This window comes from Taeniopygia guttata, chromosome 2 (assembly GCF_048771995.1).
Source record: "Taeniopygia guttata chromosome 2, bTaeGut7.mat, whole genome shotgun sequence".
NCBI lineage: Eukaryota > Metazoa > Chordata > Aves > Passeriformes > Estrildidae > Taeniopygia > Taeniopygia guttata.
In genome coordinates, this window is record NC_133026.1 from 106,178,388 (window position 1) to 106,205,484 (window position 27,097).

The window sequence follows — 27,097 nt, forward strand, 5'->3', positions numbered from 1 at the left end:
TCAAAGTAACAAATCTGGGTGTTATGTTTGTTGTACGAGAAAAGTAATACACACATCATATATAACAACTTTATTGAGTAGTTGTCATATAGAAAAACAGTAGAAAAACAGTTGTCATGTACAGTCACTTAAGAAGCTGGTTTGTGAGTCTCGCAAAGAACAGATCATAGTTTCCTCCTATAACTTCATGTCTTGTGTTCACTTGACTTTCACATATAAAACAGGTATAAACTTCAGCTACAGCCATCTTCCTGGTTTGGATTTCTTAAAGGCCTCTCTCCTATTTGGATTCTGTTAGCTGCTGGGTCACCTCTCTTCCCAAATATTGTAACAACTTCAAAGGCTTTTAGATTACTATCAATCTATGATTTTTTTCCCTAAAGTTGGCCAAGAGTAGACCAAAAATAAGAGGTAGAAGTGAGAGAATCCTCTAGAGGTATGCAAACCAGCAGACAAATAGAGATATGTCATGATTTTCTGTGTATTGTTCCTAAAGATGATCAGGCTAGAAAATTGTGTGAAATTTCTTTTTGTTTCTACCCAGTTCTGAGATCAGAATACAAACACTCATCACTATGGTGATTTTCCTCTGGGGCTGTGCAGAAATTGTGGTGTTCTACACCAGCCAGTTGGCCAGCAGGTCCAAGTACAGGGAAAGCCCCAAGAGGATAGTGGGCTGTACAGCTGAGCTGTAGGAGCATACATCTCATGGATGTTTCGTCTCATAAAGTTTCGCTGAATCTACATTTGCCCTCTCTAGAGATCCTTAAGGACTTCATCCACATTCCTGTGTCCCTCTCTGGTTCTTCTGTGTTTCTTCAAGCACACATTTCACCCCCTCCCCCCATCCCCTGCCCTGGTTTATTTTATGGAAATCTTGGTTTAGCACTCTTGAAAATTTTGGAGAACGTTATCCTTTCATCCTCTCCTGCAGTTTTCCATGGTTGTGAGGAAGATGCATCTCCAAACTCCCCATCTGAAGTCTCTGACAAATAACAAGACAGACAAACAGCATTAGATTTTAATGATCAGTGGACAGGAAACTGAGAAAACTCACTACAAATTTCCCCTTTGCTTCTGTTCAGCATCTCCCAGCCAACATATGGCCTTCCTTTCACAGACTGAACTCATGATGTGTGTGAGGTGGGAAGTTTGAAGCTTAACTTTGGTAGGATTTATAGCAACAGGAAAACAATAATACTATTGTAAAATTCAAAGAGGATCCTGATAGCTCACCATCAAAAGTGTTAAGACAAAGAGAAGAGAAATGCTTAAGATGGACCTTATCAGACAATTCATGGTAGTGGCACTACCAGAAATGTAAGCATAGTGCAAAGTGGAGGTGGCCTACTGTGACAAAAAAATCCCAGGTTGGCCCTTCCTAAGAATAGATATGGTCACACTTTAAATAATACTTTCCTGAAAGCAGTGTTAAAATGACCCAGAAGACAAAACTGGTATTTTGAAATATTTTTGAAACTCCAGAAGCAGAAAATATGTTTGTTGCAGATTAGTTCCACAAACTATTTCAAAGCCAAATCTTTGTGCCAGCAACAAACCTTCTTTACCTTTTTCTGTTCCTGGATCCAAATACAGCATGAAAATCACTTGTTCTGGGCCTGGATTCACTGACAGGAAACCCAAGGCACTACTTATGTTTACATTACAAGTTTATGTGCTTATTCATAAAAATCCTGTAGTCAGAATGATCAGCTTGGATTGCTGATGAGGAGTATTATTTTAATTTCTTTATGTATTTCAATTAAATGCGTGAGTATAGATTTCAGTGCATTTTTTCAGTTAAAAGCACTGTGATTTATATTGCTAAAATGCTATTGCTTGCCCTGCCAAAAGCATGCATCTGGGAACATTTCTGGGTTGCTTACAGTCTTTTCCCTCTTCTTTCCGCCTCTGACTGCCAGTGCATGCTGTTGAAATAAACCAGCTACTTCAAAAGGCAGTTCCTGTTTTCTGTCTTTGTGGGTCTGGCAGTGTTTTGAGAAGTAGAGGAAAGAAAAGTAAGAGAATAAAGGTAGATTCAGAGCCCATGAATAAATAAATAAAGAGGGAAAAACCCAGTAATGATAAAAGAGTACACCTACCTGAGTTCCATTCGTTCTCCCAGGGTGATACCATTTCTGGATTCATCTGAGGTTGGAGAAGTTGAGTTTCAAGGATCCAACAGCTCTGTACAGCATCTGAATTTTGTGACCCCCCATCTCTGCAAGCTCATTGTCAGACTGCACTTTTGTGGCTCCTTGCAGAACAATGCTGTGATGTGCCCGGTGTCACTTGCTGTGACATGCCCATCCTGGCATACAGGCTCTGCACAACCACAACAGGACAGAAGAGCAGCCCCAGATTCACTTATTCTGCTCTCCAGCTGCTGTGATAGTTGCGAGCTCTTGCCTTTATTCAGCATTTTTAATACTCTCTGAAACAGTGAGTTTCTGCAAATCTTTTGCCACACCTAAATAAGCATCTTCACTCCTGAAGTAATTTGGCCGTGTACTCATGCTGCTCCTTCTCTCCTCAAGACCAGGAAACCTAGAGCATTCTTGTATTATTAATGAAGGACTGTCTGCATTGCCACAGGTAATACAGTATTCACACAAGCTTCACATTCATGGTACAAAGTGATACAGAAGCAATTATACTTCTACTCTGAAAGTTACCAACAGGACCCCAAACTGAGTGCAGTTGCACATATGGATGCTCTACCGTAATTCAGACATTAAACTGTTGGTGTAAGCTGGAGTCCATTCCCTCCTCCCCTGCCATCGAAGAAACCGACAATATAATTTATTGCACTGTTCTGCTGGTGTGATTCAGCAAGTACAGAGTCTTGAAGCTTAAGAAGTGAGAGCACACTTTCTGCTGAGTCAAGAGTTCTCTCATTAGGTGCCTGACAGCATATTAAGGAGGAACAAGAGAGTCAAGGCCACACAGATTTTCTTGAATAGATTTTCATCTTCCAAGTGCTTTACAAAGTGTGTATTGTAAGTAAACATGGAAACATACTTTTCAGGAAATATCTATCTTATATTTTGAATAAGGAAAATGAAGCAGAGATGTTCAAGCAGTTTTGGCCAAGTCAGCAAAGCAAATGAGTGACAGAAAAAGGTCTAGTTCCCAATTCACCAGCATACCAGACCTTGTTCTCTGCTTTTAGACAGTAACTATCACTAAGGTTATCACCCTAGCCTAAAAGTGTGCTTGCAGTCTGATTCAAGATCTTTACAAGAAATCTAAAACCAGCTGAATCCAGCACCTCATTAAAGCTCAAAGAATAACTTGAAGATCTACACATTTTAGAGCTTTTTTAAAAGCTGCTGTTCATCTGTTCATCTACCTGTGTAAGTCTGTGTGATAACTTAGGGATACTAAATTCAGCAGTGTGATGGACTTAATGAGTTCTGACCTGCTCCTTGACTCGTTGCAACCAATGATGAGCACTAGTCATAATTTTCCATCCCAGTCAAAAGTAACTTTCAGCGGAGATGATTCAGGTCAACATTTTTCATACAGTAAGTGGGGTAAGCTCAGCAGGTGACAGCTCAGCTAAAGACATTATACTGTGGTAAGGTAATTGCACCCTATCATATCACTGGGAACAGACTAAAAAGAGAAATTTTCTAGTTCAGCCATGAGAATACTCAGCAAAGAAGCTAGAAGTGACACTTCCAGTGTGATCTTTTATCCTAAAAAGGTATTTTCAAATATTCTTATCATTGAAATCTCTTACTGAGTAAAAAGAGGTATTCAGCAATATTAATGATCTGACAACTCATCTCATATATGCAAGATACCTATGTTTCTTGCCTTATGAGTGAAATACTCTTTATATATAGGTTAAAATCTATATATAAATACTCTTTATATATAGGTTGAAATCTCAAATCACACGACTCTCAATAACGCAAATGAAACTTTCAGTCCTTGATATTATTAATACTGTTCTTCAGTTCAAGAAAGATCCTTCCAGTGGATTATGACAGCCAGTGACTAATAATAAATTTTAAAAATCCTTTTTTCTTTTTATTGTTTGTGTTTCAATTTTGTTTCTCATTGCTACATAGCTTGCATCACTAGAATTTGAACCAGTAACATCTGCTACAAAAATGAATGATCTTTCAGGATTTTACGAATGTGCATTTATGGTTTCCAGAACTACTAATTCTCTCTCAGGAATTTGATAGTCTTGTCTTCCTATGAGAAAAGAATCTGAAAGTCTACATTACTATGTGGACACCAGAACCATAGACACTGAAAACTCAGTTTATATCCTCAGAATGGAGGTGGGGGGTAAATGGTGATTTGAAGGTGACAAATGCTATTCACAAATATGTAGTTTAAAAACTTCTTTCATCTTAGATACATTTTTATATAAAAACCAAAAGGATTAAGAAGAGGAACATGATGCCAATTAGCAGTATAACTAAGAACTCTGATTATACCTGATCCAAGTACAGGAAGATTCACTAATGACACTGAAGGTAACTGATCTTACATCATCACAACGGACTCTCAAATCTCTTTTTGTCTAGTTTACAAGCAAGAGAAAGACAAATTGGTAACATCTTAGCATGGTAACTGACTTAACACATGATTCTGATTGTGATTGAGGTAGCAGGAATTGGCTTCCAACATGATTGGAAGAGGGATTTCATGTAGTCACCTGATGCAAGATGGCAGAAACAGAAACCAAGATGACTCTAAACCTATCTAAAACATGCAGCTGGTAATCCTGTGGTTCCAACTCAGCAGCAGTGAGATCATCAGTGGCCTAAAACCCAGCTAATGACAGCCACTTCTCTTCCCTCTTCTTTAAAAAGATGATTTTCCTTAGACCTCAGGTTCTTAGTCTAACAGCCTTCCATAAATTCCACACCACACCCCATCCTCAGGTGTCCCCTACCACCACCCAATGAGCAAACTGGAGATAAAGTTATGAAAACACTGGGCCTTTCCCTGGGAGGTGCAGCCTGCCTGGTACTTCATCCTGAGCTCTCAGCTCCAGTTCTCTTTTCATGGTACTCCAGGCTCTGTGCTACCTCAGTGTTCTTCTCACAGCCTATCTTCATCTACATCCTCAGAAGCTCCATAAATACTTACCCTCTTGGTCCACATATGCTGGTGTATCCTCACTATTCCCTCTCTGCCTCCCTCCTGCCCTCCAGTTTGCACAACACTGTCCAGGTGGACAACATGCTGAGAGATGTTTTTCCCAACAGATGGGCTCACAAACAGGGAGTGAGGAAGGTAATGGAAGAGCAGCAGCTCCCTAGCCACAGGGTATCCATACACATTCATAGCAATGGGCTGCACCATGCTTGTATCATTACAGACTAAAAGCTTTCTTGAAACAAAAGTTGTTATTTCTTAAAATTTTCTTGTGCTGTGTTTTTAGGCTTCCTGAATTATAAGATGCAAGATACCATGCTTAAAATATTTCCTCTAAGTCAATATAATAGTAACATTTCTGAAGATAAAACTGATTCCCTTCCCTCAGTACACAACCCCCTTACCTCCCCACATACAGGTTTCATTACTTGGTCACTGGTGACTGAGGAAGCTGATTACATCTTTCAAGAGTTTGATATGTACTTTTTAAGTTATGCTGCATGATGGAATTTCAATCATCAGGCACTAGGTGTTTCAGTGACATCAAAATGTTCTTCATCAGAAATGGAAAGAAAAAAAACAAGCAATTGCATCTAAAGGACTGATTTCCCAATTTATCTTAGGCTAGCTTGCACTTCTACCTAATCAAAATATGCTAGAAGAGGGGAAAATGAAAGTCTACAACACAATTAACAAAAATACCCTCAATTTGTTACTCACAAATATTTTCTAAAATATCAACCCCTTATGCCAGCATTTTGGCTCACTATGTCTACTTCTCTGTCATTAATGCTCTGTGCCGTAAGCACAACTCCTAGCTGGGGATTCCAATGCGTATGGGAGCTGGGATAAGATTCCAGATCTCAGTTGTGCTGGCATGAAGATAGGTATCCTCAGTGATACACAAGACAATATCCTAGGGAGACTGGAATAAGTCCTATTCTGCAAAATTCAATCCAAGATGTAAGGCATATCAAGAAGAAGGTAATTACTAGCTAATGGCTGTGGATGGAAATGTAACATGGATCAGCCTAAGCATTTCATGACAAGTGACAAGACAGCTTGAAAAAAGGGAGATTTTTTCCAAAAGGATGGAAGGTGTCAAGAGCAAAGAAAAAAGGGTTACCTCTTCAGTTTGTGAGGGGCTGATTCTAGGCATTGGAGATACTTGTGGTGTTTTCAGCTGTGTACTGTTGCTGTCTGGAACAAGCTCTCTGTGGATTGACTGAATATGATTTTGGAGTTCAGTTTCTGATTCAAACTTTACATTGCAACTAGAACAGCGAGTCTTCAGTCCCCCTGCCTTGCTTTTGTTCTCAATGGAACTCAAGTTCTCATTTTGGCCCATTCCTTGTCTGTTACTGCTTGAAGGGATGTTGACACTTGGACTACCACTTTTACTGAGATTAACACAGCTAGCACACAGACCATATGGCAGACCGTTGATGTCAAGTTTCACTAAATCCTGTTTCGAACGGAATTCTTTCAGGCAAGACGCACACTTGTACAGTTTCTGGAGATGCTGTGCACGTCCTGTGGACTGCACAGCAGAACCATTTCCAGTTTTCTGCATATGGAACGTGCCGTGGATTTTCAGTTCCAGCGTGGAGGTCACTGTCTGCATGCACACCACACAGCGGAACCCCGTCAAGGAGTTCCTCAGGTCAGGGTGCATTTGGCAATGCTCTAAAAATTCCTCCTCACTTTGGAGTGGCATCTTGCAAATCCTGCAGTTTCCAGTGTCCAGGCTCTTACTATGTGTGACCTTATGTTCAGTAAGAGTCAGAAGAGATGGAAACCGCTCACCACAGATTGGGCACATATAGTGTTTCACTGGTCCCAAGTGTGTCTGCATGTGCTCTCGAAGCCCATTTTCAGAGAAGAATGTTCGAGAACACACATTACACTTGTAATTCCCTTTAATGAGCTCAGCCTTTTTCTTCACTATGGCGCTTTCTCCAGGTCGAATGTTGTGGTCTCGCAGCTGGTGATTCTGCAAGAGAGTCTCCATGGTGTAAGCTGCTCCACAAATGTCACAGCCATACATAGGCTCAGATGTGTCCACATCTTCTTCACTGCCATCGTGGCTGTTATGGGACTCCTGGCTATTTGTCAACAAGGTCTGGAGTTCCACTTCCTCTTTCTGAACTTGCTCAGATGCCCCATTCGTTCCACAGTTTGGAGTTTTCGTTTCAAAAACACAATGTTTTTCCCTCAAGTGCTTTTCCAGCAAGATGATAGCATGGAAAGCTTTGCTGCAGAACTTGCAGTTGTACTTCTTGCTGTGCGTAGTAATGTGACACTGCAGCTCCACCTCCGTACCAAAGGATTCACCACAGAAGATGCACTTGTGTATTTTGCCTTGGTTCTCCAGGTGGTTGTGTTTCACATGAAGCTGCAGGTCAGTCTCGTTGCGGAAATCCCAGTTGCAAGATGTACATCTGTATACCTTCTTCTCATTGCTGTGCTTCACAGCCAAGTGCAGCTGAATGGAGACTTTGGAGTCAAAAACCTCTTGGCACAAGGTGCAGCGGAAGAACACAAATGTATGCATGTCTAGTAGGTGTTTCTGCAAGTCATCCACAGAAGTAAACTGCTTGTCACAGCTTTCACAGATGTAGTAGGTTGAGGTGATCATGAAATGAATGGTAACGTGCTTCAGCAGTGACTCCTGATTTGGAAATTCCTTGTTGCACTGAGGGCAGGTCAGTTTTGGCAGGACAGTGTCAAGATGTGTTTTCAAATGAGTCTGAAAACCATCCAAGGAAGTATACTTAGCACCACACTGATTACAAATATATTCCCCGGCAGGACGAGCAGGAGCACCTCCAACTGCCTGCATCATCTTTAAAGAGGTCTGCTCAATGGTTACAGGAGATAATGGACTCATGGCTCTGGACTTTTTCCCATTGTGGATATAATTCAGCGCCAAAGGAATGTTCTTATGGTTCTCCTTGATATGCTTGTTCAGTTTAAGAACACTATTAAATATTGGAGAATTGGTACAGTAAGAACAAGAATACACTTCCACCACTGGATCTTTTGGGGTTCCAAGCACAGGAGAACCAAAACGGGAACTGCTAAGATCACAATGGACTTGTCTAATATGCTCTTCCAGGGAAGAATCTGTAAGAAATCCCATGTAGCAATGGGGACAAAAGAAAGCATTACTGTCCTTAGCAGCAGGATTGGCAAATCCATGAGAACATCGGATGTGTTCCTGAAGGGTGTTGAGGTCATTGAACACTTCAGAGCAGAAGTTGCACTGGTAGACCATGGCAGGCATGGTAGAAACAATCAGTGCTGGGTCTGGAGCTTCATGGACTTGCTTAAGATGTTCATTCAGATTGTAGAGAGATGGCAATACCTCCAAACAATACTGACAGATATGGGCTTGTTCAGGTTTATCTAAATGCATAGTTTTCAGGTGTATCTGCAAAACTGCAAGGCTGGAAAACAACTGTTTGTTGCAATAAATGCAGCTATAAGTAACTTTTGCCTGCTTACTTGAAGGACCAGTGATATCTGGCACTTGCTGAGCTGCTCGCTTTCTTCCACGACCTTTTGGTATAGGAGGAGCTGTTTCCACCATTGTTGAGCTATCCACCGAGAGATTTGAATCTGGGGTAGTGCTAGAGACTGATGTGTACCCCACAGTTACCAAAGATGGGCTGTTGCTGTGGTTGCACGACTCTGGCTGCTGGTGACTGTCCATGTGACTGTACAGCTCCTCCACAGTGTGAAAGTTCTCAGAGCAAATGCTGCATGAATTCTTCTTCTCACCATTATGAGCCTGCTCCATGTGATTTACTAGGGACGTTTCCTCTACAAAGAGTTCATGACAGTAAACACACTGAAGAGCAGATCGGTCTTCATTAGGCGAACACTCAGGGTGACATTCTGCAATGTGTTTCTGAAGATCCTCAGGAAAATCAAAGCCTTCTTCACACTGACTGCATTTCTGAGTGTCTTTCATTTTCCAGTCCTCCATCCGGGAAGCGGACTGGGAGCCATCTTTGTTCCTCTCGTGAACCTGCATGTGTCCATGCAGTGAACTAGATGACAGGAACCCACGTCTACAAATGGCACACTTATATGGCTTGTTGGACGTATGAGTCTTTAAGTGAATTTTAAGATGATCGCTCCTTGAGAATGCCGCATCACACTCACTGCAGTGATACTTCTTGTCTCCCGTATGAAGCTTTATGTGGCGGTCCCTGCTCCGTTTGTGTTTGAAAAGACGGCTGCAATATGTGCATTTGAAAGGGAGCTTGTCACTGTGACTTTGCTCGTGGTGCTTTAAGTAGCTGAGGCGGCTGAACGACTTGTCACAGAACTGGCATGGATAGGGCAAACCTGGGCCTCCTTCCTCTTCTCCAAAATCACAGCCTTCTCCATGGCTCGGGGAAGTCTGATCCTTGCTAGAAGGCGATGATGCTGGCCATGAGCAAGAGGGGTCATCCTCAACATCCACTCCGTCTGAAATGAGAAAGAAACATGCCCACAAGCTTAATCTCAAGAGTAAAAAGGAGATAGAAAATGCATATGAATAACACAGGACTGCTACTCCTAAATAGCTAAAACATTAAACTCAGACTAGAACATTTCTTACTGTGATATCAACAGTTTCAAGACCAGATTTATTTTTATCATACTGTAAAACATTAGAAGTTATTAAATAGTTCTGTGCCTATATTAACTTTTTATTGCTTTTTTATCATTCTTTCTCAGTTGCAGGATATGTATTATACATTGACAATTTTATTAAAATGCAGATTTTAATATATTTAATGTTTCTTTTGTATCCATGTAAAATTATTTGCATATTATGTGAGCATCTGAAGAGTCAAAGGAAAGGAGAAAATATTAAAGGCATGCTTTAAAATGAACACAGTCAACCCACATGCCCAATATTTACTGAAAAGATTTGCCCTGTTTGCCACAGGTTTGTGGTATTTTTTTCCTTTGAAACTGATTCTGAACACAGGAATTTTTAAAGGCTATTTCTGAGACAGACTTGGGTGTTATTCTAAACAATAATAGGAAAAATTACAAGGGAGGAACAGGACAACAAGATAAACAGTGATGTTTTCTCTAATAAAGTGCAACCAGATTTCTCCAATAATGATACAATTCAGTTACTGAAAGCTGGCAGCTGGATCATTAAATGTTCAAAACAATCTAACAAACCAACAAACCAGGATCAAGGAAAATGGGAAAGTGTCACAAGGGTCAGCCATGAACAGCATTTTTTTTTTTAAGTTCAAGAGGTTGCCCACCATTTCTTCCTTTTTTGCAAAGACCTCAGCCAGCTGAACTTCCTCAGTACAGCAGAACCTGTACTGTGAGGTGATCACAGACAAAGCAACTTGTAAAAAACTGGAAACAGGAAAAATGATAAACATTTATGGTAAAAGCTGAAAGATTTATGAGTTACCAGGAAAAGACAAAGCAGAAATGCTGTCCAGATAATAAACAGACTAGTTATCTATGGTATTACCTCATCTCTAAACAGGGAAAGTTGTAAATATTTTTTTCAAGAAATGTGCTGTACAGTTTTTGCATATTTTGTTTTAAATGGAGATAACTATACTTCAATGATCATGCTGATATTAATCTAAAACTTCCTTTAAAATACTAAAAGAATGTTTGAAAGATAACTCTACCTCAAATAATTCTTCTATGCCTTTCCAGAGGCAATGCTTGAGGGTTTCTTTCCTTTTAAAAGTAAAACTTACTACAGTAACACTATAGCAAAAAGATACAATAAACCCCCTGAAAAATATCTTTCTAAAGGTATTCTTGCAAAGTAGAAAGTTTCCTAACATCCTCAGCCTTCCCTCAAGCAATTTACTACAACGCCACAAAAGTTAGAGCTGGCCTATATTATATAAACAAATTCCAAGCCTGCTTACTTTAAGGTAAAGAGATTTCACTAGATTATCAACCTCTTGCTTATCCACAGGAAACAGATGAGGATTCATTCCTTTCCTGCATCTAGAAACTGATGACAACGCCATCTCACTATCAATGCCAGATGGCAGCCATCTAACTCTGAGAAAACAACCAAACACCATTGCTGGATGCCTGCCCATTGACACAATGCTTTTCAGGATAACTTGGAAACTGCATGGGTTTTTATCCTCTTGTTTGCATCTTGGAGAAGAGGGTTTCACAAATTAAACACACCTTTTGCACACATATACACACACACACACTATACATCTGTAATTACATACATACAAATCTGCACTACTGGTATGTATTTAAATAACAAAATCAACCCCTGGCCTGAGTGCCATGTTTCTGAACCAAAACCAATGCTGTTAATCAAAAAAAAAAAAAAAAGGAAACATAAAAATCCTCCCTCCCAGCAAAAGTAGTATCATCTGCTAAAATGCTTCCCAATGTGCAAAGTTCCTCATTGTCATACATACTAAATAAAATCAGTCAGGTGAGTTTTTAAGATATGACTGCATTAATGACTGCAATATTCACAGGAGACTTTTAATGTAAATCTGTGTACTGCCCTTTCAAATTGCTGGATTTGACTCTAAAACTGGAAATTATCAAAACAGTGGAACAAGCATTTACAGAAAAATGTTAACATTTTCTCCACTTCTAAATTTTATATTAAATGCATCTTTCCAGCTAGGTCTTTTAAATGGGAAAACCTATTGTTCTTTAAAAATCCAATATATTTCTGACATACACCCACTGATGGCAGATAAACAGGAATTTATGTCAAGCAACCAAGTGAAGAAAAATAGTCTGTGACTGCCTAGGCAACATATTTCATAACCAAATTTAGTATTAAAATGTATATCCTATGGAGAAATGATATATTATTGTATAAAAGTTTAGAGGAATATATAGTAAGTGTTATAAATAGTGTACCATCACTGACATAGCAGTAAATCACTTCCTTTTTGTGGCCACTGCCTGCCTGGTTTAACCTATTATACAACTATTCCCCCTGGCTCGTGGATCCCAGCAGGCTGTCGTGCTGGCAGCTGGGTCAGGATCAAGTATGGAATATGACCATGGAATAAGCAATGGCAGCCCCTTTCCCCCACCCAATTCTTCTTGTTTGCCTGGGATTCTCCTCAGCTTTTTTACAAGGGTAAGGAAAGCAAAGGGGGAAGAATGTAACTATAGCACAGAGACAGTTCTTGCTTTCCAGCCAGCAAATGGAAATGTGTGCCACTTTGCCACTGCATTTTTTAATCAGAGCCCACACTAATTCTACAGAGCAGTTCTCTTTGTGCAAAAGGGAGAAAAGGAAGACACAAGTCAGATTTGTGTCCTTTTAACTTGAGAAGTGAAAATCTTTCAATCTCTCGGAGCTACAGAAGAACCAGCAAGGCAGGGGGAATTCCACAAGGCGGAGGACAACAGGATTTTCCTGAGTACAAGCCTAACAATGTCACCAACACGCTTTCCTGACTCCCCGCCAGCCCCTGGCATGGCGGGGCAGGGGAAGGGGCTGTGGAATGTGTGGAAGGGGCCATACCTGGAAGGAGGGACCCTGGGCTGTCCTCACACAAAGGGCTCCAAAGGCCAAGCCCATCAGCTTTCAGTGACCCACAGAAAGGCTTTTGAAACTGTCCTTCTGCCACAAGGAGAATGTTTCACGGCAGTGACTTTTGCTGTGCAGACTCCAACCTGAACACTGGGAACATTGTGTGCAATGGACTAATGTGCCAATAGAGCTCAGGGTCTGGGTAGGAATGGATCTGGGGACAGCAACTGGGGTAACTACTGGACTAAGGGTAATTACTGCTACAGCAGAACTTGAGTGATGGCAGTGCCTGTCCTGCCATCTCCCACCCTTCCCCGCAAGGATGCTGCCCTATAAAATTAAGGTGCAACCATTAAGAAAGTCTCCCTCAGAATGGCAGCAAAGTGTGACTTGCTGCTCTACACTGAGGCTACTCCACGTGCACAGGCACAAGGTGAGCAGGCCTTGTCCCTCAAAACTGTGATGGAGGAGCTGAACTTAAGGTCTTTGCAGAGAGCCTTGGGATGCAGACTCCACTCCAGCTTTCACAGCAGATCTCACTACAGAGCCAGCTCTGCACGGGCAGTAGAGCTTGACCTGCTGTTGGGGTAAAAGGCTTCAAACCCCTTTTCACCCATCACTCTCATAGAAAATGCAGTTTGCTGCTATTCTGCACATAGCTGCCTGTGTATAAATCTGCAGACACCTACACACTGAGCTATATGTCAACATTACAAATCTGATCTTTAATGTTATAACAAGCTGTTTTAAAATACTCTGGACCAAACTCAGATGCACACATACAAGTTCCCAGGAGTGGTACACATCTATCTGAGGGTAGAATGGAGCTCCAGGTACTTGACAGAGTGTTTATGGAGTTTTAAAATATATTTTCTGTATCGACCATTTTTTTCCTTCAGCACTCACTAAGTGCTACTTACTGTAAATGCCTTTTTTGTGTTATGGCAAGTATGCTGAGGTTCAGTGTGATGCACTTAACATGTCCATTTAAATTTTTAATTTTTGGAACCAGTCACTTCACACTCGCTGACTCTAAGAAAGCTTTAGCACTCACAACCAAAAAACTTCACTGAAAATCAGCTACAAGGCCTAAAAGTCTATTTAAAGATGCAAATGTGTGTGAATAGTTAGTGCAGATGTTTTTCTACACCAACTGTACTTGCTGAGTTTCACCATTTCCATAAAGCACATTAAAACAAGTGTGTGAACACTCTGAGATGAAAGTACCAAGCACTCCTGAGACTTCCAGTGGAAAGTAGAGCTGCCTGACTTTTCTCCAAGCAGACAGGAATGCCCATGATTCAGCAGCCTGAGTAAATAAAAGAGGTCCTTATTTCCTAATTCTCCTGGCTGGCCACACTGCAGCAGTCTCTGTGCTGCTGCCAAAGGGGATGCAAAACTGGAACTACACCCAGCAGCTGAAGGACTGTCTTTGTTAGCCAGCCAGGCCTTTCTGACCATCTTCTGGCAACAAAACTATCATATCCTGCAAGGAAGACCTCCATCTCAGGCTTGATAATTCTCTAGTCTGTCTAATAGGACGAAACAACAAATTTTGCGTGGTCTGTGTTGGAGGAGGACAGCTGGAAACTCAGTTAGTAGCAGAGTAACACCTGTTCGGATGTATTGATGGGGAAAGTGCTCACTAACAGAAAAGTGAAGCAATACCAGGAGTTATCCCACAAAAGCGGAGGAGGAAGGGGGAAGAACAAGAACACAAAAGCACCTCTGTGGAGTTAGCCGCCAGACACTCATGTGCCAACCCCAGCAGACGCGAGGTCTTAAAAGAGGTCTTATCCCTAGTGCTGCTGACTGAATTAACAGGACTGTTTCAGAAAGATGTTACTTAGCCACCAGGAAGGTCTATGACATACACATGCTTTTGCTGGAGTAGACTTCAGGGCATTTACTTTATCATGGCTTATTTTTCTGTATGATTTAAACATGTTTTTGCTGCCACTAGACAAATGGCCACATTCCTAAAGCAAATGTCAGCTAACCTTTATGTGACATAATACATAGGGGCCCTCTGATAGAGCAGAGTTTACACATATGAACAAATTAATATTTTCAATATCCTGTAAGCAGCAGCTTTCCATTTTCCCCATTTTGCTGCTCAAGTAATGGGCACAGACAAGCTGGAATGCTTTGCCTCAGGTTACAAATGTAATCTGTGTGAAGGAGGAAACAGAACCTGCATCTCCCCAGTCTGAGCCATTACTGCAAAAATAATTCTTTCTCCCCTGAAACTCAGAGCTGGCAAAATGCTTAAACTGCTGGATTTGACCAAAGAGAAAGCCCAGCAGTTGAGATGTACAGACACTCCCCAGCTCTGGGTCCTGCTGATATGTTCTCACTACTTTTCTCCCATAATAATAATGGCAGACTGGTGACACAAGTATCCCCCAGGAACCCATCCAAAGTACTAAATAGCAAGGTTTCTTTAACAGGTAAAAAATAATGAGTTACATAGAATGATAATAGATACTAAAAATGAAAAATCAAGTACACCAGGCAGCAGCACATAAACCTGTGTACTCCATACTGCCACAGGCACATGGATTGTGAATGCACATGTATGAATTTATGCATTGGGTTGTTATGTAGGCATTATTTGTTGTCCTACCACCAGTCAAAGACCTGTTCATATGCCAGTGCAGAGACTTATATGTGCTTATACACTTGTATTGAAAAGGATGGAAAACTCATACAAATGCACAGTATTGCTAATTTACCGGACAGCATGCCACAAGGTAGAACATGATTTGTAAGAAAGGAAGGACTAAATAGCAGGTGGGTAGGTCAGTTAACTGGATGTATGATAAGGCTCCACAGTTTTAAATCCTTGCATTTTTGTGCAGGTAATTGAGTGAAGTGGTTATTATATATCATATAGTTTAGTTGTAATGGCCATTTCAGGTTTTAGTGCTGGCCACATTTTATATTATTACCACCACTAATTGTCTGCAGGGCTACCCTGAAAATGAGATAAGGAATCTTAGGGGAATATGCAGGTGTGAATAAATAGCAAATGAAGAGGTTAGATATTGCTGAAATAAAACAATATTGTGCTGTGTGCTGAATAGATCTAAATAACTAGAAGATCAAAGGACAGTATTTAAGGATCAACATGGCTTCAGTGGTGGTCTAACAATACATGTCTCTCAAAGAAGCTATAGTTTTGAAGTTTTTAATAGAAGTAGAAGGTAGGACTAGTCTTTAATTAATTTTAAATAAAATATATATTATTATATAACATTCTCTGTTTACTTTCAATAGAAATGTACACAGTTCTGAAAAGCTAAAACTTTAATATAATCATCACATTTTTTTCACATCAGTGACCCCACATTAAACTCAGTCATTTGTCTCATAACTTATTAAATGGCTTGAAAACTAATACTCTGTAATGGGCATTCAAAAGAGAAATGTGAACTTTAAAAATTATTTATAATTTACAGATGTTTTTTAAAATCTATCAATATTTCAAAACTGCTTTGGGAGCACCAATTAAATGCATTAGCAGTTAAGATAACTGGGGGAGAAACATACAGGGGTTCCTGACCAAAAGAACTGAGACAGCTGGTAGGGAGGTTTCTCCATTTTAAATTTCATAACCAGAGGAAAGACAGCTCCTAGAAACAACAAATAAGTCACTTTAATACCTCACAGGAAAAACCTGCTTGCTTTTATAAAATGCCTTTAATGCCTACATAAGTAGTTAACATTCCTGTATTGCTCTCCTAAGGTAACCTAAGGCTCCAGCTCCATTATGTCTTCTTCAGAAGACATATTACCATTACATATGTAAAGAGGAGCATAAATGTTTTCCTTGATTGTTGCTTAAAGTTCATTTGAACAGACGGAGCCCGATGAATTCCATCTTCTGCAGCCAAATTAAAGAAAATGTAAGCAGTTCATATTCTGCTCCACCTTTCAAATCATACACAAAACTCAATTTGCAACTAGAAGAAAACAGAGCTACACTTCTGCTTGTTTGAGGAAGCTGGTATTTTGTGCCTCTATAGGCAGAGAAAGCATAAGTAATTTTCCACACTCCTGTACATAAACAGTCACCATCTTCACAGCTTATTATACTGCTTTTCATAATTGGGAATCGCATGTCACACAATTAATTTACAGGGGTTGTTTAGTTGTGACTGTACAAGCACTAAGCGATTCAAATTAGCTCATTTGTCCACTGCTTAAATGTGACAAACACATTTACACTGTATTTCTTCCCCTTTTAAGTTGCTGTTTCTTTTAGTCTTTGTTTTTGTTTGTTTGTACAGTATGAGTCAGAGACCACCAAGCTTGTTCCATCTGAACTAGGGTCAGAAAAAAAACACCCTGAGAATAATTGCATTTAAAATCAAGATAATGGCAGAGCAAAAGCCCATTCAGATATTCCAGCAAACATGCACACAATAATGATCTCCTAAGAACCTGTATATTAACAACCTCATGAACTGAAAGTAGTGATTCAGTCAATCAGGTTTTTGCTAGAGAATAATTATTATAATTTGTTGTGCCAGTAACAGTATTTGTACTGCTTATTAAGAACAGCAAATGACTAGGGGATAACAGTTCAGGGTTCTTCACTGGACCCCAGTGTTCTGCCTTCTGTTTTCACTGGGTTGTGCTCTCCCCCAGGGAACATCATGAATAGGACCAAAAGCCCTCTCCCTCCAATCTTCCCCCACACTGCAGCTCCTTTTGAAAGCCTCAGAGACAGTCCCTGTAATGCAGTCCCAATCAAACTTTCAAGATATATAGGTATTAAAACAAGCTGACAGTTTCTTTCCTAGGTCACAACATAAGGAGTGTGCCTTAAGTCAGAGAAATGTCATTATTTCTCTTTCCCTCCCAAAATCAAATGGTCCAGAAGATCAGGCCCTAAGAGCTGAAGGCGACCCTGCTTCACAGCTGCCCTCTAAGTCCTGATTCCCACACAGCTCCAGGACCCTGCAGGGAGAAGGGAAGGCTGTCAAAAAGTCCCTGGCTGGAGGCTCAGACAAAAGATGGAGCCTCTGGACTGGATTTGCAAGCAGAATCCCCTGAGATGACAAGCATCACCTTGGGTCCTGATTTGAGTATCTCCCTTCTTTCAGTTAATCTAGAGTTTACTCATGAAGTTCCCCAATTTTTTAATCATGTATGCCTGTCCGTCCCACTTGTGCCTGAATTTCAACCACCCCAATTCTTTGCCTCATTGCCTTTAGATCAGAACAGCAACAGCAAGACAGTTAGCAGGGGGCTAAACTAGGACAGAGAAAAGAAGGAAGGCAATGTGTGGAGAAGCAGAAGAAAAAAATACAGGGTAGAGAGAAAGAAGGGAGTCAATAATTGTATCTGAAAGAAACCCAGGGAAAGATATCTAAAAATCTTTTCAAGGAAATGGAAAGTGAAAGGAAATTAAGATCAAGCAAAAGCAGTGTAGGCAGTTAACGCTTTCAAAAACACATCAGTGTTATTTTACAGTGTGCTAGAATTAAATACAGTAAATAAACACAGAACTGCTTATTTCTTAGAATGACAGAAATGTGGTGGAGGTCTTATTTACACAGGTGAAAACGCCTGGACCTAGATCTGCAAAGAGACCTAGGTGTCTCCAGGAGCCCAAGAAGCAAAGAAGGCAGGATTCATGAGGCCCTGGGGGGGAACCAGGAAAAGGTCTGCAGCCTCGCAGCTTGGGCACTCAGCTGGGAAAGGGGAGTACTGGGCTCTTTATACATTAAAGAGGCACTAGATAAAAACAAAAATAAACTTAAGCATGAGTTCCAGACTGCAAGAACCCCTGGACTAAATGAGCATACTTCTCCACAGGGTAACAAGTTCCTTCTCAAATGTGCTTCTACTAGTTGTATGATTAGGATACTCTTTCCTTCAGCATGCCTAGCTTCCAGGAGAAGGGACCTTGGGACAACTTAAGACTCTCTACTCAGAGGCAGGAAACATGACTTTGAATCCCCTCAGAATACTCCAAGAACTGAATCAAGGCCTCGTGCTATGTAATACTTTACCTACTTGGCCCCTAGGTAGGGAAGACATTCTGCTGAAAGTGCCCAACAAGTCCTGGGCTTACTATGGCACTCTCCATGCAGCAGGCTGATCAAAGGCAGTGGGTACCCAGATGCTCACACTAGGATGGTTTCCACCAACTACCAAACCAAAGCAACCTGAGAAATTGTAATGAAAATAAGAGGTGCCTTCCAAAGTGGGGCAAACCCAGGAAGGTAAGTTTTGGATAACCAATTCTATTTAGCTTCTTCTAGTCCATCTATATCTCATTTTAGGCTCTCTTGTTTTAGATCTGATTGTTAGTGTAGATGTGCTGCCCAGCTGTAAAAAAAAAGATGTCCTGGGGCAAAGATAACCTTGTTTTTTGTTAACAGGATGGCAGATAAATGCTTACACCAACTGTAGCGCAGCATAGTCACACTGAGGGCAACATGTCTTGGGAACCTTTTCAATGCAGTCAAAATGCTGTGTAAGACAGTCCTTTCTTCCTGACCCTCATTTTCCCCAGGTTTGCTTGAATGGGAACACAAGTGGCTTTCTATGCTATAGGACAGGCTCAGGTTGGCAGGTATGTGTGTCTTCCATTAATATACATTAATATTAATATATTCATATATTAATATATTAATAGCCTGTAAGGGAAACCTAAAAAATTTCCCAGTCCACAGTGCTAAGAAGACCAAATCATGTTATGAAGGTGTCATGTGTAAACTGTCACATCTACTGTCTGCTTATCTTGCAGAATATCAGTTCCTCTATGTGGAATTTTGCATGGTAAAAGTTGGGATTAAAGTATGTATAAGCTTCACTCAGTCCTTTCATGTTAATACAGGTTTATTTGAATGATTAAATTATAAAAATGAGAAGGTGAAATTCATTATAAAAGGCAGAATTTTCCTTCTCTTCTGTATAATTTCCATTCACCAAAACCTCCTGAAATGCATGATTAAGTCTCTGAAATAGAGGCCTCTCCAAAAATAGAGAGATCTCCACTTTGTTAAAGCCTATATCTTAAACAACCCTTTGCAGCTTCCTCAGTGTAGAATGGAAGCCTGGTGTGAAATACAGTAAATTAAGCCTTTTGCTGTCAGGGCTGGAAATAAGGGCAGAGCAGAATAGCGGCTGGATTTGAAATTATTCTTTTTTTTTTTTTTTTGGCTTCATTTACATCCTGTCTAAGGTCTTCTGAGCAGCTCAAGGTGTCTTATCTCTGGCTACCAGGGGGTATTTTGCAGTCAAAGCAGTTAACGTACTGCTCTCTCTCTCTCTCTCTTTTTTTTTTTTTTTTTTTAAGGCCATCTTATCAGACAGATCTCTTCAGGCTGAGGAGAACCTGTACTTATCAGTCTGTACACTCTATTGACAGCTCAGTGCTTCGAGGGACAAATGAAAGCTTAGGGTAGAGAAAGATCAGTTAACCTGTTCCACTCTCAGTTTAGACTAATCTTTGTTTTGTCTAACTCCAGGAAACGCTGTACATCTTTTCTGTGTTTACTTGGACAACAGAGGCACACAATCGCATCACCGCTTGCTAAACCGGGAGCACAGGTACAGCCACGGCAATAATCCCCAGGGCAGTCTGCCTGTTGACTTGTAAATGTGAGCAGCGCTCTGCTGACCTCCAGCAACTCCTTCTCCAGGTGACCTCAGGGGCAGCAGGCTGTTATGGGAGCATCTGAGAGTTGCTAGGATTGCCCAGTGAAGCAAAAACTGAGGGCTGCATGGACTCACCAATTGTGAGCCTTCTGCACGAGCAAGAGAAAGTGTGCACTCTTCAGAAAAGGAAACTAATCTCACATGTAGTCTAAATGTAAGCAATGAGGATGAAAGTAAACCTGAAGAGAATCCTGTAAATCTGCTCTTGGATCAGAAGATAAGGTGAAGAGCAATTTATTTAGATCGTTCCTTCTTATCCTACCAGGGAAAATTTTACAGCATGATGTGATTTGTAACTAAGAGCAGTCAGCCCTACTAACTGGTGTATCTAAAAAATATACAAGCCAAATTTCTCCCTTATCAAAAAAAAAGCAAAAATTAAAAAACCCAAAACAAAACAAAAACATTCATCTTGTCCTTTCTTTTCACAGTTCACAAGAAATGAGCCAGGTCTAAAAAGCTGCAGCTGCACTGCTACTGAAAAATCATTCACCATAATTTCAGGTGAAAAAAATTCATATTGTAGATTGAGCCTTGTGCTGGTCCTGCTTCCTACATTTTTATGTTTATTTTTTCTCCCACTTTTGTGTCCAAACACTTCATGAGCACTTTTTATTAGTGATAACCCTAGACTTTCCCTGCAGAGAAGGTTCACTATTAATTGTCCGTTATCTTGGTGAGTCAGCACAAAGGAGAGGGGAAGAAATTCTCATCCAAATGGTTTCACCTCCCTCTCTTGAGAGTGATGCCCTTGTCAGGGCATTAAAGACATGAAAACCTGCCACTTATCAGAATTGTGTTTGAATCGAACTACTGTCCTTGAAAACAGTAGATACCAGATACCATCAAAATAAGCCACATTGGCAGATCCTGTTCCACTGTGACTTAGGCAACCTTTATCCAGCTTACATATGCAGTGGCAACTGCGTATGATCGGTAATGTTACAGCCATAGTTTCAAGAAGGGCATGTTCTTTTCTATTTTATAAAACAATAAACATATTAAAAATAGCAACTGCAATAATGAAGAAAATTTGGCTATCATCTATGTTAAGTCTCTAGATACCATATTAAAATGTGGGGAAGTAGTATGTACAGATTTTTTGGGAGTAGAAGGAAGATTACATTTTTTGCAAAACAGTTTGGAAGACTTCAACAGTTTATATAAGCCTGAGGACACATTTGAATGTAAACTCATTGCTGAACAACTTCGTAAATTTTTAAATTACATGACATCACCAGTTCTTAACAAAGCATAATTCAAACCTATTGAAATGTTGAATGTACTTGCTAGAATGAAACATTTAAACTATGTCTTTAGTATGTCTATTAACCTCATCAGAAATGGGGTAAAAAGAAAAAAACAGTAGTCAGTGATTTTCTGTGCTTTTCACAATTCAAATTCACAAAGAGAAAGAAAAAAAAAAATCCAAAAAGTTACGCTTTGCTTTTAACAAGTAAACAAGTGTACAAATTAATTCAGAGAGCTGTAATTTTGAAAATTTTCTATGTTTAATGTGCACTGCAGTTTTCTGCACTACTTTTTCTGTACAAATTAATTTACTGCATCAGTGATCGATGTTTATGTTTAGGCAATTTTATTTCTCAGTATGGTAAAATTAGACCTAATAGTTGCAACCTGTTATGTCCAATCTGTCACTGAAATTCAAATTGCCCTTTTTCCTATTATTCAAGGAGTAATTTGGAAGAATTAAAGCCATCTAAAACCAGAAGACAAACAATTCTCTGTAAGGACTCAATAGCCTGTGTCATCAACCTGCTCTAGAAAGCAGTGGCCTTTCCTCAACAGAACCACTGCTTCCATTTCCTCTGGATCAGAACATTTGCAGCCCAAAGTGCCATAGAAGGCACAAGTGTCTGAAGATAGCAAAGGATTGTGTGACTCCTTGAAGGAAATGTAAGGAAAATGCACATTTTGAAGCAGTAGAAATAGCATTAACAGCCAAGATCCTTCTCACCATTTTATAATTGCTGATGTTCAGACCTTTTTAATTAGTCATCCATCTACAGAAAATAGATTTTGTTCTTCATCTGGGACAAGTTAGTTATTGCCATCTTGTTCTTGTCAGTAAAGCACTCAGCTCCCACCAACAACCATTATTTATTACTTCCAGTACTGAAATATTCGTGTCAAACTTTGTTTACTACCCTTTGCTTTATTTTTCCTTGCTTCAAGTGAGATGGCTGTGCTACATACACCAGATTATTCTCTTGAATCCCCTGAGGCTTCTTGAAAAGACTCTTACACATCTCCCAATGTATCTTACATGTTTTGATCACATTCAAATTTCTGGATGGATTGTTGTATGCCGTTTCTGTACTCATTTACATGTTCTATTCTTAAAAGCCTAAAAACCATCCTCCTCACAATTAAGAAACAAATACTTACTTTCCCCTCTCATACATTTACTTTTGTCTTTAGTTTTATTTTTCTCTCTGTGTTTGTGTTTGGGAAGGAGAGACACTTTCCCCACACACACAGAAGGAATACTTTACTTTCTGAATACCAACTTGCATCAAGGTTTTTGGTCTCGTCAGTGTAGATGGAATGGCAACAGTGAGATGAGAGATAAAAGTTGATTTTGTGGAGATTTTGCATCTTTTCCAGTCATCTTGTTTTACAGTCTTTCATAAATTTTAAAATTCCAAGTAGGCTCATTTCTTAGCAACATTGCTCAGTTCAGCAAGCTGATTAATAATTTTGCTACTAGGCTGTACTGATTAATGTGGATTAGTCAAGTGATTAATAAATGTAATGTTTTGCAGGACCAAGCTGCCCTAAACGACTTGGGCTTTGATAGTATTTTACAAGTGGAACTTCCTTAGATGGATGATATGTAACTTCCTGGATTCCCAAAGCTCAGCAAAGTGGCATGACCTTACCCCTGGGTTCACTCTTCTGTTTTAGTGCCCATAAACCATTTTCAGATGACAATATTTGAACTAAGACCCTTGCTTTTTGTACAGCACTTGGCTGCTATTTCCTCTTCCTCCTAGTTGTTTGTTTCGTTCCCCTGGTTGATGTTATCAGAATCTTAATGTGAGGTAAAACACCTCTTTTTGCTGAGTCCTATGCAGTTTCTAAAACAAAGACCTGAACTTCTGCTGATCCTGGCAGCCCACATAATATAAATAAAAACATCATGTGCACAGGCTGGGGTATGTATGTAACAGCCAAATCATTTGTCCAGGATGGAAAACAGACACTTTAATTCTAGTGCTTAAATTTGAAGCCCAGACCATTGTATTCCACGATTACATTTACATGCTTCCTCCTGAAGTGGCCAATGAACCAAATCGCTATTTATCATCTATTGTACAAGATTTCCTGACTCTGCTCGTGTTTAGACTCCTGTTTTGCTGATACTGGACTTCACAGTATCATCAGTCTCCACAGGAGCATATAAAAGCACAAACTATTCCTAACACTGAATAGCAGGCTCTGTGTTAGGTAATGCATTGGCCGGTAGGCTGCACAATTTCTTGCTAATTACAGTGGAAGTTTTCTCTTAAAGAAAACATGGCATAGCAAATGGCATGGAATCAGCTTGCTTTCTAATTGGAGCTTTCTCTCTAATTCTTTCAGTACTAAGTTTCCCCATAAACACATTCTTCTATATTTGGGTACTGGATTTAACTCTCATACTAAATAAGACTTGACACAAAGATATATTTATTTGATCTTTTCTAAAGCACCAATTGTAAGCCAAATAGCATAAAGAGCCAAATGCAAAACAGTAAAAGTAGAAAGCAAAATCTAATAGCATGTTACAATATGCTATACACACAGAATTCAAAAGGGACCTGCCAGCCCCAAAAGATTCAATTCCTGACTAGTTAGAGGAAAGAGAAAAACAAAAGGGTAGCAGATGCAAAAACAAAGGTAGGGAGCCCATAAAACAGTCATGGATAGGCCAACTGAAATAAACAGGGCTTGCAGCTTGCCTTAAAGGCAGCCAGCAAGGGGCTCTGGCAGGGAGTTCCACAACCGAGGACAAGAAAGCCTTGCCTTCGGCCTGTGTCTGACTCAGCCCAGGGAGAGAAAGCCATGTCCAACCGCGAGCAACTGCCAGACAGGGACATGGGGTGCAAGGCTGCTGCCCAAGAACCAGGGGATTAAAATTTGAACAGCTACATAGACAGGACTGTATTTTTTAATATATCCACCCCAAAGAGGCTCCGGATCAATTTCAAGGGGAACAATTAGGAGCACATTACAGTAGTCTAGCCCAGATGACTGCAGTATGGTCTTTGTCCAAGATAAATAAGCAAACTGTTCAAATAAGCTGGAAATTCATCACTAGGATGTAGAACCGGGACCCTACTTTCTGGGGAAGGAACAATGCTGGTCAATAATGCTCCCAACATGGATCTTGTACTGAAAATGTGTCTCTCTGCATCCCAGAACACCAGAACTTTTCCTGCTTCTTTATTTCAAGCCCATTAAGAAGGCAGCCTCAAGGCATATGGTCTAAGTGCTTCCCCCCATTCTCCACAGCCTTGTAGACATTGTGCTACTACCAGTTTCACTCCTCTGAAACAAGTCTACTGGAGGCATATGTTACGTGCCTGCAAATATACTGCAGACCTCCTGTAAGCAAGAACAGCTCAGAGCAGACCAAATGAAAATATCACATATTGCGATGTCTCCAGCCAGCTAATGGAACTGCAACCTCTAACTCCCCTGATAACTCTCATCCCCACAGAAAGACAGGGGAAAAAAAAAAAAAAGAGATGCAATGGAAGACTGCCTTGTGAAAAAAAGCAAACACTCATCTTGGAATAAGGTATTACCCATTTGGTCCAATCATTTAATTGCTCTTGGCCAGATGCCAGTTTTGGGTCAGCTCCTTGGATACCTGACAGGGTCTGTAGTCATGGGACAGGAGCCCTCACCAACAACATGGACACAGTGGCAGCTTGAGGAGAGTAGAGCTGGGGAGTGAAGGGTACACTAGGAGCATCCTGACCATCCGGAGGAGCCAGTAACAGCTGTTCCTGCCGAGCTACAGTGCCAACGCAGGGTCACTTCAAAAAATTGGTAATCTGGAAAGAATCACGCTGTGGACTGGATCTGGCTTGCAGGACATTATTTGGACTACTCTGTATCAACTCCAAAGCAAAAGCTCTTCCCTGGCTTTTACTGTGGCAGAAAAAAAAGCCTGTTTTGTGGCTTTTTATCTCATGGGCATAATCCCAATCAAAACAATCTGAAATGCAATCAAGACAATTAGTTTTTTTATTCCTTCTGATCCTAACATGACTGCAAAGGAGACCGATAACCTTCCGGTCTGATCTTCATCTTCCTGGCAAAAAGAAATATGAACAACATCAGACAATTGCTGACTTTATACCAATATTCAGGCAGCCTATGCTAACCAGGCAGCCTGTAACAGGAAACATTTCCAGGAATTTTACATGTGTTTTTATTATGGCAGGATCTGTTTTCTTCATTTCATTCAGCCTTGAGCTGGGATTTTAGAATGCACTGGTACAACATTCTCTCTACTGCTTAGAGGGTGGGATGGCTGAAGAAAGGCTGCATTCTCCCCAAATTTTCTACATAACTACTTGGCTTTTATTCCTTGGCCCTAAAGTCTGCTACTTTAGCCCAGGTATCATCCCCACATTGGACCATTTTATTTCCACAGAAAATGTCTAGATTTCTGTTGCTATTTGATACCAATTACTGCCTCTGAAATATTCTAATTTGATGACTTCCTTCACAAACTAAAAACTGCATTCCTCTGAAGAGGCAGTTTGTATCACCTCAGATTCTCTTATGTGAGGTAAAGAGAATATGTGACCCTTAGCTTTATCATGAGCTCCTACTCATATTACATGAAGATTTTAACCCTAAGTGATCTTTTTCATAAGCTCAACTACATTCGTCCCTTTCCTCATGCATTTAATAGCAAAAAAACTAATATGTTGTGTGTTACAGGCATGATGTACTGAACACACTGAGGAAATTTCTAGCAAGATATTTTTATCAAGGAAATATTAGCAGATGCATCCAAGACATGCAGAGAAGGATTGGCAGAAAAATAAATGGCCAACCTTTTGAACACTATACTGTTTAATTTTACTTACATTAACAAAAACACTAAAATCCAAAGTCTCAGAATAAAATCCTAGCCCTGCTGAAGCCAATGGAATTTTTGTTATTAGCTTTTACTGGGACAAGCATTTTAGCTTTGGTCTGGATCTGGTTAGAAGTAGGGTTTAAGAAAATCAGACTTATTGCCTGGGAGTCTAGTGGTAATATTCAGAACGAATGAGCTATATTACTTGGGTTCATGAGGAAAATACAAAGTGAAAATTATGGTAACTTTTCAAGGTTTATTAACTCAAGTCCCATAGCCTCGAGGGGATATTTCCATCTGCCCCATTTATATGCTACCATGACAGTTCTTGCTCTTCAGTAAGTTACATTAAAAAAGCCTTTGTAGGATTTCTTTAACTTCCCGCAGACAAGTATTTTCAGCAAAATCACACTGTGATTCCATTTTGAAACAATTAGTTCTAAACCATTTTTCAACCAAGTAAAAATACTTCAACTTGGATATACAAAATGCATTCAGAAGTGACAATATGGAAAGCAAACATATATATGAAAAATAATGTGCATGTGTAATTTTATACATACATAAAAATAAAGGTATATCCAAAAAGAAAGTTTTTCCTTCCTCCACAAAGACCCTAAGATGTACATTACATCTTTAACTAATTCCTGATCAAAAATAAACAAACT

At 40.0% G+C, this 27,097-nt stretch overlaps 1 protein-coding gene and 1 long non-coding RNA gene across 12 annotated transcripts in view; both read right to left on the minus strand.

The window, feature by feature from the left end:
* Positions 1–27,097, minus strand: part of ZNF521 (zinc finger protein 521) — a 229,754-nt gene that overhangs the window by 127,815 nt on the left and 74,842 nt on the right. For all 11 annotated transcript variants that reach the window (XM_030266110.4, XM_030266100.4, XM_072924580.1 and 8 more), the window contains one exon: positions 6,251–9,603. In XM_030266110.4, the coding sequence (XP_030121970.1) occupies positions 6,251–9,163 (2,913 nt within the window). In that variant the 5' untranslated portion in view covers positions 9,164–9,603. The remainder of the gene's footprint in view (positions 1–6,250; positions 9,604–27,097) is intronic.
* LOC115493860 (uncharacterized) lies at positions 56–6,244 on the minus strand. Its single transcript, XR_003958834.4, has 2 exons — positions 2,103–6,244; positions 56–1,985 (listed from the first exon to the last, which is right to left on the minus strand). It is a non-coding gene; the product is annotated as an uncharacterized lncRNA (long non-coding RNA).